Source organism: Megachile rotundata, chromosome 4 (assembly GCF_050947335.1).
Source record: "Megachile rotundata isolate GNS110a chromosome 4, iyMegRotu1, whole genome shotgun sequence".
NCBI lineage: Eukaryota > Metazoa > Arthropoda > Insecta > Hymenoptera > Megachilidae > Megachile > Megachile rotundata.
The window spans coordinates 10,370,326-10,389,745 of NC_134986.1; the positions used below are offsets into that span (position 1 = coordinate 10,370,326).

Consider the following 19,420-nt stretch of genomic DNA (forward strand, 5'->3'; position numbering starts at 1 on the left):
GGTTCAATTTATAAGTTCAAAATTTTAGACTTAATAGTAATTGATATTCAACAATTTTTTAGTTTCAATGTTCCGAAATTGATGAGGTATAAAATTTTAAGATGTAGTGTTAAGAAATTTCAAGATTGCCAAATTGGGAAATTCACCCTAAAGTCTCAAAGTACTTAATGTACAATGTGCATACATCAAACGTTCATTAAATGTGTTCGTAAATTACAACGTTTCAAAGATACTAATCTAGAAATTTGCAAAATTCTACGTAACTGAACTTGCAAAGTTTAAAAATTTCCTAAGTCCCAAAGTTCTAAAATTTGATATTTTTAAAGCCCTGAAATCCTAAAGCCACAAAATTTCGACGTCCCAAATTTGTAAAATTAGAAACCTCTACATTTCTAAAGTCCTAAAGGTCCAAAATCTCAAAGTTCCCAAATTCAAAGGTTTTAAGGTCCTAAATCCCCAAATTCTCAAAGTTGCAAAATTTAAAGGTTCCAAGGTCCTAAATCCCCAAAATCTCAAAGTTGCAAAATTCAAAGATTGCAAGGTCCTAAATCCCCAAAATTCCTAAATTTCCAAATCCCTAAATTTCCAAATCTCTAAATCTCTAAAATCCCTAAATCTCCAAATTCCTAAATTTCCAAATCCCTAAATTTTCAAATCCTTAAATCCCCAAATCCCCAAATCCTTAAATCTCTAAATCTCCAAATCCCCAAAATCCCTAAATTTCCAAATCCCTAAATTTTCAAATCCCTAAACCCCCAAAATCCTTAAATCCCCAAATCCCTAAATTTCCAAATCCCTAAATCCCCAAATCCCCAAATCACTAAATTTCCTAATTTCCAAATTTCCAAATTTCCAAATTTCCAAATTTCCAAATCCCCAAATCTCCAAATCCCAAAATCCCCAAATTCTCAAATCCCCAAAGTACAAAAATGCCCAAAAATCCCAAAATTTCAAATACCTTAAATTATTCATATATCCAAAAATTCCTACACTACAAAACTCTCCCCATAAAAACCTACAAAAATTCCCTAAAAATTGCCATATAAACTCCACCGATACTTTCATTAAATATCGTCCATTTTTCCCTTTGAAACAAACTAATCCATAGTTCAATACCTTTCAAATATCCGATATTCAATCTGTCCCCCGATTTCCATTAAGAATATCGATGAAACGATAACACAGTCATTTTCATGAGACTTTAAACTTCAAATTGATACACCGTAAACGTTATTTCGCGATACTTTTATGTCATCAAATCGTGTATCAGACTTTCTACCTTGTGAAATCAGCAATTTGATACGCAACAACCTAATAGTAAGCTTTCGTAGCTGCTGTAATTATTTATTAGTCGCTTGGACCAATATCGTCATTTTCTTTCTTTACATTTTTATCTATCTTGTGCCAGATACTTTTGCTATTCGTAGATGAAATATAGGACTTTTTTTTCGGCACCAAAGATCAAGAACAGCGAGTGACACGGCTGTCACGGAACGGCATTAATTATTGCACTCGATAGCGTGCATTTAGATGCACTTTTTACGCGGACAATTAAGAAACTGACGTTCCTTCTGTGCCTCGTGCATTTGCAAGGCAAAGTGCAAATTTTATTTCATGTATTTTATGTTTTTAAATATATTCTATTATATTATACATATGTAATTTCTTTTTTATTATTTTATAATTACTTAGTTAATTATTTCATTCATTTTTACTCAATTATTTTATCTTGCTGATTATTTTATAATTATTCATTTATTTATGTATAGCATACATTATGAGACAAATTTTTATGGTCCAACAGTTGATATTTTTAATTAAATAAATTCATTATGATATAAATGATGGATAATCAATATCAATTATTATAATTTGTTTTATTTACCAATAACCATTGCTGATTAAATTTTTTCATCGATTACCATTAATGGCGAAGAACAATTTTTTATTTGCCTCAGTTACGATCAATAAATTCATAGAATAAAATTACTGATGAATAAATGTCACTTTTATTTTATTGATCTTATCTGAAAGTTAATGCAGATATTTTACTGTGACACCTTTTATAATTTCTTAACAAATATGAATTATGAGCAATGTTAATAAAAATTGAAAATGCTCGTCGTAACCAGAACAAATTGTTGTCAATATTCATTTATGATAATCAACAAAAATTTGCGTCATCGATAATGGTTATCAATAACCAAACAAAATTTAGATCATTCATATCGATTACTGGCAAACAATATTAAATTTCTTTCATCGATAATGATCATTAATAACCAACATTGACAATGATTGACCAAAAGCACTTTTAACCTTCCATAATTAGAATAATTAAAAATTAGACCTTAATGTCAGCTAATTTTTGCTTAAATAAAGGTCAACAGTTTCTCGCTGACCTTTCTCCAAGAAAATCGTAAAAATAAGTTATCCTAGATCTCAAGAAAACATTGACTGCTATTCTCGTTCTCGGGTATGTACTTAAGTACGTGTCGGATGAAAATACACAGGTATCTGAATAAATTTCCACTTTGCAGATGGGAGATTAATATTCAAAACGAGACCTTTTTGTAACCCTGTTACGAGAAATTCGATTGCCGCACGAAGGAAACGCTGTCAAGGATAATTGAACGTAACAACTGGAACGAAAGGGAATTGAACTGTTTTCGTGTTACGTATCGATTCGTTTTGAACGATGCTTAAAAATCCGGATCTTTTAAACAATATTCTAAGCGCGTTGTAAATCAACCGCTGTTCAAGTTTTTTCACCGGAATTTTTTCGATGTCGAGCGACATGAGTTAAAGTCCAAGTGCAATGGTCGTTACAACTTTGGATCCGAGTATTATTATTAATGCAAAGCAGCCAACTGAACTTCCTACCGCGTTTGTGAACGTGGTTACAGACGTTTGCGACACGTTAAGTATGAAACTTGCAGGCTCTGCTAACTTCTTTCGAAAGTAACATTCGAGAAATGTCCGTAAGCCTAGCGTTAAAAGATGAAAGATATCGAAATGGATAAAAGAAGAGTAAATGAGAACAATTCTGATGTGACCTCTCACGGAACCATTTAACGTAGAAGACCTTTAACCTCACAGCTCACGTATGCAAACTCACCAAAAAATCACTTTACCTCGAGGTCAATGTCTTTTCAAAGCCAAGTAAAAAATGTCTACGAGTAATTAAACTGAATAAATTGAATCGACATTGCACGATTTATAGTTTTCTCAAAAGTACACGGGACATATAGAGACTCGGAAAGGTAACAAGTTTGGGCCCGGAACGATACACGTTTTATCGCCTGGCCCATGTAAACAACGTTTCGACGAGTGACGAAGGGTGCCCTGTTTTTTACCGAAAACCGTTTGCTACCTTTTATCGAGTTCGAACGAGTCTGCCGGTGTGAATTTCCAAGGCGTCTTATTGTTTAAGGCCTTTCAGAATTCCGTGAACTGGATGTGGAGTTTCTTTAAGGTCTTTCACACATGCCGGTGTGTATTTTCGGCGCTATTATTTGCCCAAGAATTACGAAAGAAGAGACACTCGTCTCGGGGACGAGAAACCTGCTTTCCGGTGAATCGTGGCCGCCGAGTTACTTGTCCGCCGTGTCTGAGTATATGGCCGCCTGTCTGCTAGTAGAATTAGAAATGCACGGATGGAATTTGGGAAATTTTGTATTTAGATATTTGGGGATTTGGGTTTTTTAATATTTTGGGATTTGGAGATTTGAAGGTTCGAGAATTTGGGAGTTTGGAGAGTTGAAGATTTGAGAATTTGGGAGCTCGGAGATTTGAAGATTTGAGAATTTGGGAATTCTGGGATTTGAAGGTTTGAGAATTTGGGAGTTCGGGAGTTCGGGGATTTGAAGATTTGAGAATTTGGGAGTTTGGAGAGTTGAAGATTTGAGAATTTGGGAGATCGGGGATTTGAAAGTTTCAGAATTTGGGAGTTCGGGGATTTGAAGGTTTGAGAATTTGGGAGTTTGGGGATTTGAAGATTTGAGAATTTGGGAGTTCGGGGATTTGAAGGTTTGAGAATTTGGGAGTTCGGGGATCTGAAGGTTTGAGAATTTGGGAGTTTGGGGATTTGAAGGTTTAAGAATTTGGGAGTTCAGAGATTTGAAGGTTTGAGAATTTGGGAGTTCGGGGATCTGAAGGTTTGAGAATTTGGGAATTCGGGGATTTGAAGGTTTAAGAATTTGGGAGTTCGGGGATTTGAAGGTTTGAGAATTCGGAGATTTGGAGTTATAGAAATTTCAAGATTTGGAGATTTGAAAATTTGGATTTTTCGAAACTTCAAAGTTTGGGGCTTTGGAGATTGGGTATTTAAATATTGGAGGATTTGAGGATCTGGCATATAGAGATTTGGGGCTTTGACTATTTAAAGATATGAGAATTTTAATATATAGAGATTTGGATGATGTGATACATAAAATATTGGGGATTTAAGTATTGGCCTGTTGGAATACAAAAATTAGTAAATATATGTATTTAGTGATATGAGGATCTTACATATGTTCACATGTTACTACATATGTTCATATTGCCTACATATGTCATATGTGTAAAGTGTTCATATGTGTAAAATCATATGTTATTACATATATTCATACATTGCCTACATATGTCATATGTGTAAAGTGTTCATATATGTAAAGTCATATGTTATTACATATGTTCATACATTGCCTACACGTGTCATATGTGTAAAGTCATATGTTATTTGGTAGTCATCCAAAAGCAACCAGAAATCTTGGAAATCTAGGGCTCAGAGTAGAAATTTCCATGTGACCAGACAGGTATATATTATTCAAAAGACTCTTTGTTATTCAGTAATACAAGAACCACCTTGACAGACATGTAAAAATGAAGACATCAGAACAATACATTAAATCCCGCTTAAGATAGATCATGTATATTGCATTTCCGAGTGACGGTATTTAAAACCGCAGGTTTTTGGCCATTTAGTGGGTACCGAGGTAAAAACAAGAAAAAAGGGAATTAACGAACAGCATGGCCGGACAATCCACGAAGGAGGTCACGATAAGAAGCGGCCAACTAAAGGTTCCCCGTTTTCCCTCCACCTAGATACGTCAGTCCAAGTATCTGGAATAACGAACGTTCGAGTATTCAACCACTCGTTGCATTGTTCACACTGCAAATATTAGCTGCAGTCTCGAGTACGTCGTGGATATCTCTATGTGACGCGCCGCTTTTTTCACCGTTGATTCACCGCAAAAACCTACTCCTCCAAAATTTACTTGCATGCTAAATGTCACTGTGAAATGGTAATCGTGATCCAAAAGACAGTCTGAATTTTTCTGAGGAGCAGTATGGGACGAATATATGAATTTTTTAAAAACTGACTGAGTAACTAGGAGACGTAACTAAATGACTGACTGACTGACTGAATGAGTCACTAGAGGAAAACTAGGGACATAATTAATTAACTGACTGACTAATTGACTTGCTATATAATGAATTGCTAGAGGAGAACTAGTGACATGATTAATTAACTAACTGATTAATTAACTGACTAAGTAAGTACCTAGGGGAAAACTAGAGATATAAGTAGCTGACTAATTAACTAAGTAACTAAAGAAATAAGTAACTAGAGGAGAACTAAAGACGTAACTAACTAAGTAACTATAAGAGAACTAAAGACAAAACTAATTAACTAACTAACTGATTAACTGACTGAATAAGTAACTGGGGAAGAACTAGAGACGTAACTAACTGACTAATTAACTAAGTAACTAGAAAAATAAGTAACTAGAGGAAAACTGAAGACATAACTAATTAACTGACTAAATAAATAACTGCGACATAACTAATTGTCTAATCACCCAACTAAATAAATAACTAGAGGAGAACTAGAGACCTAACTAAGTAACTAAAAAAATAAGTAACTTAGAGAAATTAAACACTCCAGGTTTCCAAATAAGGAAAAATCAATTATCATTATTTTATTTTGAAACATTTATCAATTTTTAAATATATATCTTAAAAAAAGTAAAGTAATTGAAATCATTAAAAACATATAATAAAGCAAATAAGTTTGCAACGTTGCAAAGTAAAAATCTTCGTTCCATACATCAAAATATAACCAAAATCTCCAGTTTGCGGTAATATTACTCCGTACAGTGATTCTAGAAATAGTGGTACATCGTACCGCGGTTGAATATAAATTTCCGTAAAAAGCAGTCAAGGAGAAGGTTTTGTTCGGTTGGAAGCCGAGCTAAACGGTTCAAGAATTAATGGAAAATTGTCAACAGAGGCCATAAAAAGCTGTGACATCGTTGAAATTGAAAGGAATAAGTATACAACACGGTCAAATTGCGAAATGAAGAGAATTTATACGCGTTATACAATGCGGGTTGTTGCTTTCCCTGTTTGAAGAACCGCTCTTACAAACCGGGAACAAATCTACTTAACGCGATAATGCTAACGAAAGTGTAATTAAAAAATTTACTTTGGAACTATGGAATTGTTTCCACGTTTCGAATATTTTCAATTGCTTAAAATGCACTGTAAGTGGCTCGACGATGTAGGTTAATTGCGTTGCGTAATTAGGCATTAAAAGCACCACGCGTCGATAAAGTGATCTAATTTTTTGAAAATGAAAGTTTGCCCTGAAAGTGTCGTTGCTGGATAATGGGTGTAACGCAAACATCCTACTTCGCCGCAATTTAGAGGTATTTTGAATAAAAACAAGAGGAAGTTCGTGACATCCAGTATACTCAGGTCAAGATATAGTCAAGTGGGTATTGGAACACTTCATCTGTTTACTTAATTATATTAAATCTATTTTTGAGAGTAAAATTAAATCTAATTTTGAGAGTAAGATTAGATCTGTTAATTTATTGAACCTTACGCCAGATACAATTTTTAGTTGAGTGTATTACAAATACACTTAATTTTCTCTATCTTATAGATGAGTTGTATTTTTTAAATAAAACTCTGAAATTTCACATAATTTATATCTATAACCATATTTATGTTATGATCTTTTTAAAAGCTAGTTTTAGGTTATTACTCAGCTTGAAAAATTTGAACCATATCAGAGAACAAAGTATCAGTGTTCAATTCTTGAATCGAGTACAAATATATGATATGTCAATGAGTACAAGTATATGACATATCAAGTTGAGTACAAGTATATGAGTACAAGTATATGATACGACAAATATATCAAGTTTTCAAACCTACAAGAGTATTCACTTTGTATCAAATTTCAAATACTTGTGTTAAATAGTCACTTTGTATAAAATAATTCTGATTTGTCCTGATACTTATGAACATAGTCATATGTACATAGTGACATATATGCATTAAATTCATATGTGAATGTAAAAGTTTAAAATTAAAAAGTTTCTAAGTTCACAAATTTATATATTCAAGTCCTAAATTCCTGAATATGAACATAAAAAAATTTGACAATTGTAAATTTTTCAATTTGCAAGCTTGTAAACTGGAACACTTTGTGCAGTGATATCTAATGTACTCACCAATGCAGCAGTAGTGAAATTGCTCGGCTTTGGAGATGAATCGATCGAGTTGTATTAAGCTCTTTTAATTAAAACACAGTCCGATGCACGTACTCGGTCTGGTCAAGGAATTCCACTTCCACCTATCTTCTGTTAACGTACTGTAAAAAATACCAATTATTGTCAGCCCGATACGACGCTTGAATTAGTTGGAAACTTCGATTGCGAAAGATGGGAAATCAAGGTTAATAAGAAAATTGTATAGATCGGAAATTTTATTAATGTAGGAATTCAAGAGACTGAAAATTTAGAAATTTTGAAACTGAAATATTTTCGATTTCTACAATCGTGAAGGTATATATCGAAAATAATAAATATACGAACAATATTGAACACATTGAAAATATCGTAAATATTGAAAATATTAATTTAGAATATGAAAATATTAATATTGAAATTTACAACTACAGAAGCTTGAAAATTTGCGAACCAGCTATCACCCGCAAAAGTTTCATTTCGAAGAGTTCAATAAAAAAGCGGTGATCTATTGAAATTTGATCATTCAGTATAAAAGTGCACGGTGGCTACCGTGGAGTTACGTCACTGACATCGCACGACATTATTACGTTGGTACCGGCACAGGTACAATGTGCTTCGCTACAGTATTAGAGCACTGCACGTTAACGTGAAACGTTGCACACGCACACCAACACGCGTGTAACGTGACAACGGGTGCTAAGACTGTTTCATAACGTTGCAAAACTTGATAATTCGCGAAACGATTCGTGCCGTACTATTCCGTTTAAAAATTGCAACCACTGGTCTTACATTTTTCTTTCGATAATTATGCGTAATATATTCTAGCTTAATTGAGACCATAAATTCAGTGCAAGTTTACGCACTTATATGTATATTTATACATGTATTATATGCAAGTTTTAAAAATTTGTAAATGTTTAAAATTTTATGGTTTTAAAAAAAAAATAATTATGGATGTGAGAATATAGGGATATAGTTTTGGGGATGTGTGGTTATGGGGATTTAGGGCTAGTGAGGAAGATGAGTATTTAAGAATGTTGAGATGTGGGGATGTGGGGAGCTAGGATATGGGGATCTAGGAATATAGGGATTTACATATATAGGTATCTACACATGTAGAGATCTACACATGCAGGTATCTACACATGTAGAGATCTACACATGTAGAGATCTACACATGTAGAGATCTACACATATAGGTATCTACACATGTAGAGATCTACACATGCAGAGATCTACACATGTAGGTATCTACACATATAGAGATCTACACATGTAGGTATCGACACATGTAGGTATCTACACATGTAGAGATCTACACATATAGGTATTTACACATGTAGGTATCTACACATATAGGTATCTACACATGTAGAGATCTACACATATAGGTTTATACACATGTAGAGATCTACACATGCAGAGATCTACACATGTAGGTATCTACACATATAGAGATCTACACATGTAGGTATCGACACATATAGAGATCTACACATGTAGGTATCTACACATGTAGAGATCTACACATATGCATAGGTATCTACACATATATATAAGTATCTACACATGTAGAGATCTACACGTATGAATATCTACACATATAAAGATCTATGTACACCCAAATCCTCAAATTCGCAAATTCACAAATCCTGAAATTTCCACAACAAAAGTCTCACATTTAATGCCACTATTCATAATACAAGAAAGCATTTAATTAAAAATTAAAATTGACCATGCACGTTTAAAAAGGAAAATCAATTTGCATTCTAAGCAAATAATCTTCCGAGGGTTCCGACCCACCGCGACTAAATGAAATTAAAATTGAATGGAAGTATAAACGCCGAAGCCCACGTAGCTACAAAAGCCAGTTACGACAAAAAGAAAAGTACGATGCAATCGGTTTTCGAGCGACCATTTAACAGACCCTTGTATTGTTGCAACGAAGAGGACTTCAGAAATGAAGAGAGCGTAAAAATTCCTGTTTATGACTCGACTCATCGAAGACGATAGTATATTGCTACGTTCACGTAACTTGGTGACCGACGTTTATTAGAATCAGTACCGTATGGAGTTTTAAAACCCTGAGCGAAAACTGACATTATTTTTTGCACTACTGGAACTCATTTTTGTGCTTTTTTACATTTAAGAATTTTTTATTTAGAAAAATTGCAAGTTTTTGAACTTAAGTGTGTGAGTGTATGAAGTTGAAAATTCGTAGTATTTAAAAATTTGTAAGATTTAAAGATTTCCAAATTTTTAATTTCTGCAATGTCTAAATTTCAGAATCTGTCATTTTGACAATTTTTATATTTCTGATGTAAAGAAAACGTACAAATTAAGAATGAAGGACAATTTCAGAAATTTTTCTACTAAAAATATTTACAAGAAAAAAATTGATAAACATAAAGATTGCTGAGCTCGAACGTCTGCAAATCGCAAAAGTCACGGAATTTAAATTCCAAAGAATCCTGAATGAAAAAGTTGCTCGGTTAAAATAAAGAATACAGTATTTCTTTAGAATTTCGCGAGCGAATACGAGAACGTTCTCCAGCAGGTCACACGATCGCGAAAAGAGGATCAGAGTTAGGAGACAGCCGACGATTAGTCAGCAAACCGACAAGTTCCCATCGTCGCATTCTTCCTTGGTCTTCGTTTTCTACCTCCTCCATACCGTTCCAAGTACTCGTGCAAGCGTCTTCGTTCCCCTCCTAACGTCAAGATATTAACGACGAGAAAAGGTACACCGTGTGTCTCGTGTCAGGATACTCAGAAGTTAACATTCAGCGAGTTTCTGTCCAAGATAAGAGAATTCGATTCGCCAGATTTTCTGGCCATCTGACAACGCGCGAATTTCAAGGATATTAAAACTGCTTATAGGAGCAGATGGCGCATTTTGATCATACTTCTAGAGTGTTGTTTATGTAGAGATTGTCTTGTAGAGTGTTATATACACTAGTTACCTTTGCACCCTCTTGTTTTTAACTAATTATCAACCTGGTTGAGGTACAACTAGACCTAAATTTGTTCGTTCTTGTTGGAAGTAATTCTTTAGAAAGAATTCCCAACAGAGACATGTACATATGTGAACTCATGAGGGGACGTGTGGTCCACAACTAAAAGAAGTCTATCATCGTGAACCCCTCCAGTATTACATTTCTGCAAATAAGACTAATACTGCCCTTGAAAATTCGTGTGAGTTGTCCATTTTTCTATTCCTACTAATTGTAACAGTTCTAAACATCAATCTCTTCACGCACCAGCTCGTGCGTTGACATCCGTATAATTTTTGGGAACATTAACCACATCCTGACATCTTTCCCACATCCTGAACTCCAGGCACACCATGCATCGTACACTATCTATGTAATGACCAATTTCGAAACATGATTTCATCGTGTAAAAGTATCATAAAATAGATGTGTGATGTTACGAAGGCATAGGCTTGACCAAAATGACCACTTGTAACAACTATTTGCAGTGTAAACATAACACGTTGCAAATGGTTGACGAATGACACCTCATCGATTGGAAACATAAGCTTCGAAGATTATAGTTTTCACAATTATCGACTGACATCAAGCAACAATGGCAGCTGAATAATATCGAATTGAATCGCGAACGAATTGTATGATTAAAACAAGGCACGTGGACGCGTGTAAACGATGTAACGCGGATTTTATTGCAGTCTGTGTTGACATAGCTCGAGCTAGCATATCGAGTAGCATCTGCTTGGTTTAAACGTTGGTTCTATGGTCTTGATCGCGATATTTCTAGGGGAAATACATGTCATTTCGTGTAAAATTTGAAGGTATTTTGTAACATGGAAACTTTGTATTTTGAAGAAAACTTTGGGCAAATTAGCAAATGACATTAACAAGTTTCATAAATTATTGTCGGTATCAAAATATCCTATTTCGTGGAGATTACGGGCTAAATTTATTCTAGTAACTTGATAAAAGCTTCCTTTCCCACGGTTACTATCAGTAGTTGCAGCATACATTTCCAACACGTATTTTGATAAGATGGCACAGTTACACGTGAACCGTTTAGAAATGGGACTGTAAGAAATAATCGTACCGTGAACTGCAATAAACTGTGAAATATATTTTTCACAAAACTTGTGAATTCGAAAATTTATTCTGTTGTTAGAAGATTACAAATATTTTTACTTTGCATATTTTTTATTTATGCTATCGCATATGTGTTCGCGTTACAAAACGTTGTTACGCTGCTGCACGTGTTCATACGTTACATAGCGCTGTTACGTTGTTGCATATGTTTATCCACTATAAAATTTTGTTACGTCATTGCACATGGTCTTACGTTACAAAACGTTGTTACGTTGTTGCATATGTTTCTGTTAGAAAATGTTGTTGTGTTGTTGTATATGTTCATATGTCACTTACATATGTTCATATGTTATTGCACATGTTCATACGTTGCATGCATATGTCATATGTGTAAAATGTTCTTATGTTACTGATATGTTTATATGGTTTGAAATGTTGTTACTTATATATGTTCATATGTTATTACACATGTTCATAAATTGCCTGCATATGTCATATGTGTAAAATGTTCTTATGTTATGTCATATATTTATATGTTATAAAATGTTCATGTGCTATTACACATGTTCATACATTACCTACATATATCATACATGTAAACTGTTCGTATGTTTCTACATATGTTCATATGTTACATATATTCATACGTTCATATGAATATGTACGTATGTAATACACCTGCACATGTTCATATATATAAAATATTCTTATGTCACACATGTTCACATGCTAAAAAATCTTCTCATGTTACTACGTACGTTCATGCAATATAAAATCTTCTTATGCATATGTTCATACCTTATAAAATGTTCTTACTTGCACATGTCCCCGCATTTAAAGTGCAAAAACCGCAGTTAATTTATTACTTTTATTCGAGCATGTGACAGCCGTGAGAGCATTATTTGTCGTATAAGTTAGGATAACACGTGTCCTTGCTGCACGTGATTCACTACTAATGCGGTGATCAATATCCATTTAATGGCGCTCGAATGACTCGTCACCATGTTTGAAATTGTGACGTCATTTATCTTAGCAAGATTATAATTAGTACTTAGAGGCCTCGAAGTATATCCACAATCCATATAAAACAAGGTTTCGTTCGACGCGTTCGATATCTTTGTTTATGATCCTTCGATGCTTGATCTTGACTTATTTTTAGCTGTATTTGCTGTTCTCGTTTGGGAATTGTACTAACAAATTAGAGAAGGAAAACGAAAGCACAGGATACATGCAGTGACAACTACTTGAAATTTCGAGACTTGAATCGTTCTTGAAATAAATTTGCGATTTTTGTACTTTCTTATCGCAGGTGTCTGATATTAGCAGCATATGTGACATGAAACTAATCGCGATAAAATATCGCTAATTCTACTGTAAAAAGGAAACATGTTCGTGTTATATCGAGCAATATATTTCTACATGTCCAGATATCGATATCTCTGAATCCCGAAGTCCACAAACACCGAAATCCTTAAGCCTCAATATCCCTATATCCCAATATTCCTATAAACATTCTCTAAGCCTTGAAACTCCTAGATAATATCTCTAAACGTCAATATCCCTAGATATATCTAAACTTCGAAATCCCTAAACTTCAACAACCCTATATCTTCACATCTTCTATACCCATTTTTGTTTTACATTTACACCGTACCTAAAATTAGCAATATTATTGTTCATTAAGAAGTCAATTCCCCCATGTGACATAACTACATCGTTCCTTATCACCCTATTCAGAATTATATCGTTGTCTTCACCGCATGAATGTGAATCATTGTCAGCATCGGAATTAGAATGAATAGCCCGATTCTGTTTCCGTCATCTGCAGAATTTATAATTATCAGTTCGATTACGAGGCAATACGTAAAAAACATGAGAGTCCATAAATAAACGAACGCTGAAAATTTTCTTTCAAAATAACTTTAGGCGTTTAGGAATATCTTCGAACGTTTCATCGTGGATTCTGAAGTTGGCACAAGTTCGAAACTGCATCGCGACAATTCATCCGCACGGTTTATCAGCGTCTCATTATCAGATGCATTTCTAACGAACCGCTCGAAACGTCGTGTCACGGTTCACGAATTAATTTCACGTCGATTCGAACAATATTTCTACGAAGTCTTGCGACGAGATTAACATTCATTGATAAACCGGGGAATTTCCACGAAAAAAACGCGAACGCTTTTTATGAGTTTATCAGGTGTTCGATGATATTGAAGAATCGACAGGAAACTGAGAATGAACGTTATCTAAATCTTCCTTGCTATCTTATACTCGAAAGAGTGTTAAAAAGAAATGTATTGTATAAAAATGTTTATTGTTGGTTCACAGCCTGACTTCCTTATTTGTTTAAAAAGGCGCAGCAAGTGTAATACGTTTATCGTTTGCTGATAATAATCTTATCGTCGTGAATAAACGAATGTAGTTTTCATAACTCGTTATTAATTTGTGTTATCAATTAGTGAAATACAAGGAGAAAGGAGTAGAAATTAGTAGTAACGGGTTTCGGACTTTTGAGGACTCCTCGGGCAACGTCGGCCGGAATCGGGTGAGGTCGGACAGAGTCGGGCGAAGTCAGTAAACAGATTATAACTCAAGATTTCGAAAGATTTCGACAGAAGATTAGGAACACATTTTTAAATTTACAGTCTTTTTTGAACTTGTAATTTAATATAATAAATCCCTAAAAAGAAGTTGTCTCGTATTCCTAAATCTTACAATTCGCAAACTTTGAATTCCCAAGCTCCTGCATTAAAATTAAAAAAATTTCAAACTCCTAAATCCTCAACTTGACACTGCAAATTTTTACACTTGAAATCAGTGAAACTTCAACGTAAAAAATTTTATTTACACCTTCCTTATTTTTCCTATTCTTACAACCCCATCTAAGTCCACATACTAAGAACATATCAATATTCCTGAAGTTCCAAATTTTCCCTAGATCCTAATATTTCAGGAGACGAAAACGAATCGACCGAATTTCCTCCACTTTCGAACGTCCCTGAATCCAGATCTCCTTCAAAGACATAATATGTGTCCAAGGTAAAGTAAACGTATAAGACAAACAGTAATGGCGGAAGGAAACTTTTCATACGCAACGATGCATTATTCCTTGACCTGACCTAACCGAGTCTTTTTTCATATTCATCACGAAACTGGTCCCATATCGTATCGAATTTCTTTTCCCCGATCGTTTCCGACGCACTCTAAAATCGGAATAATCAAACAAGCAGGGGCACAACAGGACTTTATCAGGGGACAAAATCGGTCCAAAGACGTGTCAGTTCGAGCAGATGCACGAGTCGTATGCATCGATTAGCATTTCGATGACGTGCAGCGAGAAGTTTTCGGTATCGTTCGCATATCTGAAAGACGCGATTGAATAATATGCAACGACACCATTCAAGAATGAATTTTTTCGTCCGCATCTGTCATGAGCGAACCGTGCCCGAACAGGGCCGAAAAACAACGTAACGGGTGCACTTTCAAATTCGTTTCCGTTCCGATTCCGTATATCGAGTCGCGACGAACTTTACGAAACAACACAAAACGAATTATCTGGCTTCCTGCGCGAGATAAACTGCATCGGTTATTAAGTTCATTAATGTATCGGTTTTTTTATTCTTGTTTGGTGAAACTTTTATGACGAAGAGTTTAGTATTGTGGAAAATGTAGTGGGGAATTGTAAGAGAGTCGATTTGGAAATTTGAAAAATTAATTTTCTAGAGGCAGAAATTCAAATACTTAAAGTTTGAAAATTTTCAAATTGTCAATGAATTATCAAGGTTTTATATTCTCAAAATCTCAAATTGTCAAATTATCAAATTATCAAATTATCAAATTATCAAATTATCAAATTATCAAATTATCAAATTCTCAAATTCCCAAATCTCCAAACGCTCAAATCCCCAAATTCCCCCAAATCCTTAAACTCTCTAAATTCCCTAAATTTCCCAAATACCCAGATTCCCCAAATCTCCAAATTCCCCGAATCCCTCAGATCCCCCAAATACCCAAATTTCCAAATTCCCCAGATCCCCAAATTTCCCAAATCCCCAAATTCCCCAAATCCCCAAATTCCCAAGATTTCCCAAATCCCCAAAACCCCAAATTCCCCAACTCCCAAATCCCAAATCCCTAAATTCCCCAAATCCCCAAATCTCCAAATCCCTAAATTTCCCAAATCCCCAAATTCCCCGAATTCCCCAAATCCCCAAATTTCCCAAATTTCCCAAATCGCCAAATTCCCCAAAGTCCTCAAATTCCCCAAATTCCTCAAATTCCCCGAATTCCCCTAATTTCCCAAATTTCCTAAATCTCCAAATTCTCCAAATTCCCCAAATTTCCTAAATCCCTAAACCCTGAAATTCCACAATTTCCAAACCCAAATTTTCGAACAGCAAATTTCCACATCCCTGAATCACCATACGTATAAAATAACAAAACTTCGCCTGCCGCATCAGAATTTTTGTTTCCTCCAAGAAAAAGATCCAACAGCGTTATGGAATTCGTGTATGTACACACGAAAGAATGCACCTTTTCCAGATGGTGACTGTATGTATATATAAATTGATGCAGCCTTCCGTGTTATGCAGATGTCAGAGAGGAAACGTACGAGCTGTTCGAAGTAAGCTGGGGAATTGACTTTCAGATGAAAGAACTTTGGACGACATAAAAGCCCGGTCGAAAGGTGAATCCCGCATAGTGGGAGGAAACTTATGGTAGATTAAAAACCTATTTGTAGTCTTTTGTCAGGGCAACACCGGGGCTACAATAACAGTCCGTTGAATAATTTGTATAGAATTATGGTAATGCGTGACGAAGGACTTTCGAATCGATTCACTGACAGCCCGTGTTTCTCTATTGATACGAACTCGAATTTCTACCTTTTCTTACCTATTACTTCTTTAAGCGCTTTTTACATGCTTTTTTTCTCGCGATCGTTCGTTACACGATCTTACGATATTCCGGAAAAATGTATGCGATCGCATGAAAACACGTGTTGGAACGCATTACGTGACATACGAGTGCTTTGTAATTACACGTGACTAATGGTGAACGCCTTTAAATAAAGTCAAAGCAATATCGAGCTGTTTAAAATGTGACTTATTTTGTAAAATAGTTATAATATTTTCTTCTCGAGGGTACGTTAACCCTTTGCTAAAATTTAGTTTGTCATTTGAAATGTCCCGTCAGAAGGAACAACCGAGTGCAAAGTGTTAACATGTACATTAAGGTTGCACCGAAATCACCGTGAAAACGAATGGCCATTAGCCGGGAACAATCGCAATCCAAAATGCAGTATCCCACGTTAATCATGAAATTAAAAAAGGAGGTAATTTATTCAGCTCGCGTTTCAATACGAATTCGATTTACCCTTGATATTAACGCGGGAATTGAATTGAATTGAATTGAGATATCCGAGCTGGTTCGTCACGGGTTCGAGCCGGCATCGGATAAAAACAACGGGCAAATATGCATGGAACACGTGAGAGAAGTCCACGAGGGTTACATAATCCAGGCAATTTCTATGGAATGACAAGGCTTTTATAAGGTCTCAATTCACCGTAAAATCTTGACATCCTTTCCATTCGGGGCGCGGACAATTTCAGTACCGAATATGTGCCGACGAGCCTTCGATTACCTTTTTCTCGCTCTCTTCCTCGAAGATCGCCAAACCGTTCATAATTTCGATTGCATAACTGCACCCGTCCGTTTTCCCTTTTTTTTACTTCTTCTTCGTTTTCTTCTTCTTTTGCTGCCCGACACTATATGTACTAACACGCATTGTTCGCGACACGACTTATGTAAACGTGGATTACAATACTATGTTCCTAATCATACGGTTTTCTGCTTGCATCCTGCTTCGATCCGCCTTAAAACTCTGAAGGAACACGCTAAACACGATACTCGTTTGATACTTGATTTTAGTTGAATTTTTTTATTATAAAAGTACCTCGAGTTTCGAATAACGAAATGAGGGGTTAACTTTGTACTGGAGAGATACACTGTGCATTTAATACAATTTCAACTAAATATATAACGTTACTCTTGTTCGAAGAGACTAATAATAATTAATAATAGGAAATAATAATTTCGTCCAATTTTTTAATTAGAAAATTTTAAAGTTACTGTTGACAGCAATATCTTCAAAGGAAAACTACATTCTCTATGAATCATTTAATTCTGAAGATGTTTATAGACATCAGTTTCTAGACAATTATAGTGAATTTTGGACAAGTTTTTAGCAAGATATTATAGTGATATTAACTTCGTTTATTATATGAAATTTATATTTGTGAAACTTTGAAAATTTGAGACTATGAATCGTCTTTCTGTTGCAGAACGATATCAGCCAAGATGAGGACAGCGAAGTATTTTTTTGGGACCCATTGGCCACCAAAAGTCGAAACTCGAAGAATCAGAACCAAGCTAGGCACTTGCAGGAACAGTTGGCACAAGCCTCCGTGAGGATACACGATTTGGAAGCGGAATTAAAACGCGTTCAAAAGGTAAATCGAGAGATTCCTGTAAATTTATTAGCTTCAAAAATTTTTGCAATCTCATATCCAGAATTTATGATAAAAAGTTGCTAAGCTTATGATCTAAAAAATTTCAAAGTTCAAAAATGTGTGATTTCCAAATTACACATATTTGTAAATTTAAAAAATTGAAGAAATTAATTCGAATCAGAAGTGAAAAGCTTCGACATCGTTTTCGCAATCTCATTACTGCACACCATACACGACCATATCCTAAAGAACATCAGCAACTACTCGATCTGCCCATCGCCATCATAAATCACCTTTAAAGAAACATTTTAACGCATTTCTCGAAAATCATCGGCGCCTATGTTCCACGTAATATTTTCACGTAGTCAATAATCGCATTGTCTCTTCTGTCCCACAAAACGCTAAAGGGATAATTACCTTGGCAATTATTTCCAGATAATTGCGTTTAATTTTAACCGTTCGCCATTGTCGACCGTTTCACGCACACACACACGTGACCACACGTGTCATTTATCCACGTTATCTTCAATCAATATTGTATCACTGCCATTTTATTGGTACGCTATTACACGCTGACTGACGCGACGTGATCAATTTATCATTCTTTTCGATCGCTTAATTAAAAACTCTAATCGTTGGTTACAGGTTAATAATCCGTTGAAAGAGGAACTGACCGATGGTCACCAAAAAGCGGAATTCGTGAGAGCCAAGCAGGATATGGTGAATCGCATAATACAGCTGGAGGAAAAGGTAGAGACATTTCATTAAATCGTAGTGGTATCTGTTTTCGTGTATAAAATAAGCTGCTTCGATTAGATACGCGATCGCGACGGCGTGTAAGATGAAGCTTTTCTGTTTAATTAGAGTCGGGAAACGGAGAGGAGCACGAAACGCGTGCAATCGGATGAAACGGCGTTGATCAACGATTTCCGTACTGTGTTGTCGAAATTGAACTCCCTGGAGAAGTTGGATTTAGTCCGGACCGCGTTGAAGGCGCTGGAAAGCGAGAACGAGAAGCAGAGCGAGGCCAATAAACAAGAAAAATCGGACTTCGACGAGAAGTTCAAGGGTCCTGACAGCGAATCCGTACCGTTAAAATCCAATTTCGAGGTGAACTCGGAGCATCATAAACGGCACGATGGATTTATCGAGGCTTCGAGCAACAGGGAGTCAGAGTTATACAAAAAGATCGAGGAGCTCCAGGAGGAGAACAAAAGACTGTTCGCCAGCGTTGAGGAGTTGGACCAACAGCATGAAGAATCGATAGGTAAAAATTAAAACTTATAACTATCTTCTGCTAATCCATTGC

At 35.3% G+C, this 19,420-nt stretch overlaps 1 protein-coding gene across 1 annotated transcript in view; it reads left to right on the forward strand.

Annotated features, from left to right (window-relative positions):
* Nucleotides 1-19,420, forward strand: part of LOC100881350 (uncharacterized) — a 51,726-nt gene that overhangs the window by 25,328 nt on the left and 6,978 nt on the right. Inside the window, exons 4-6 of the mRNA XM_003701658.3 lie at nt 17,944-18,111; nt 18,757-18,861; nt 18,976-19,378. Of these exons, the coding sequence (XP_003701706.2) occupies nt 17,944-18,111; nt 18,757-18,861; nt 18,976-19,378 (676 nt within the window). The remainder of the gene's footprint in view (nt 1-17,943; nt 18,112-18,756; nt 18,862-18,975; nt 19,379-19,420) is intronic.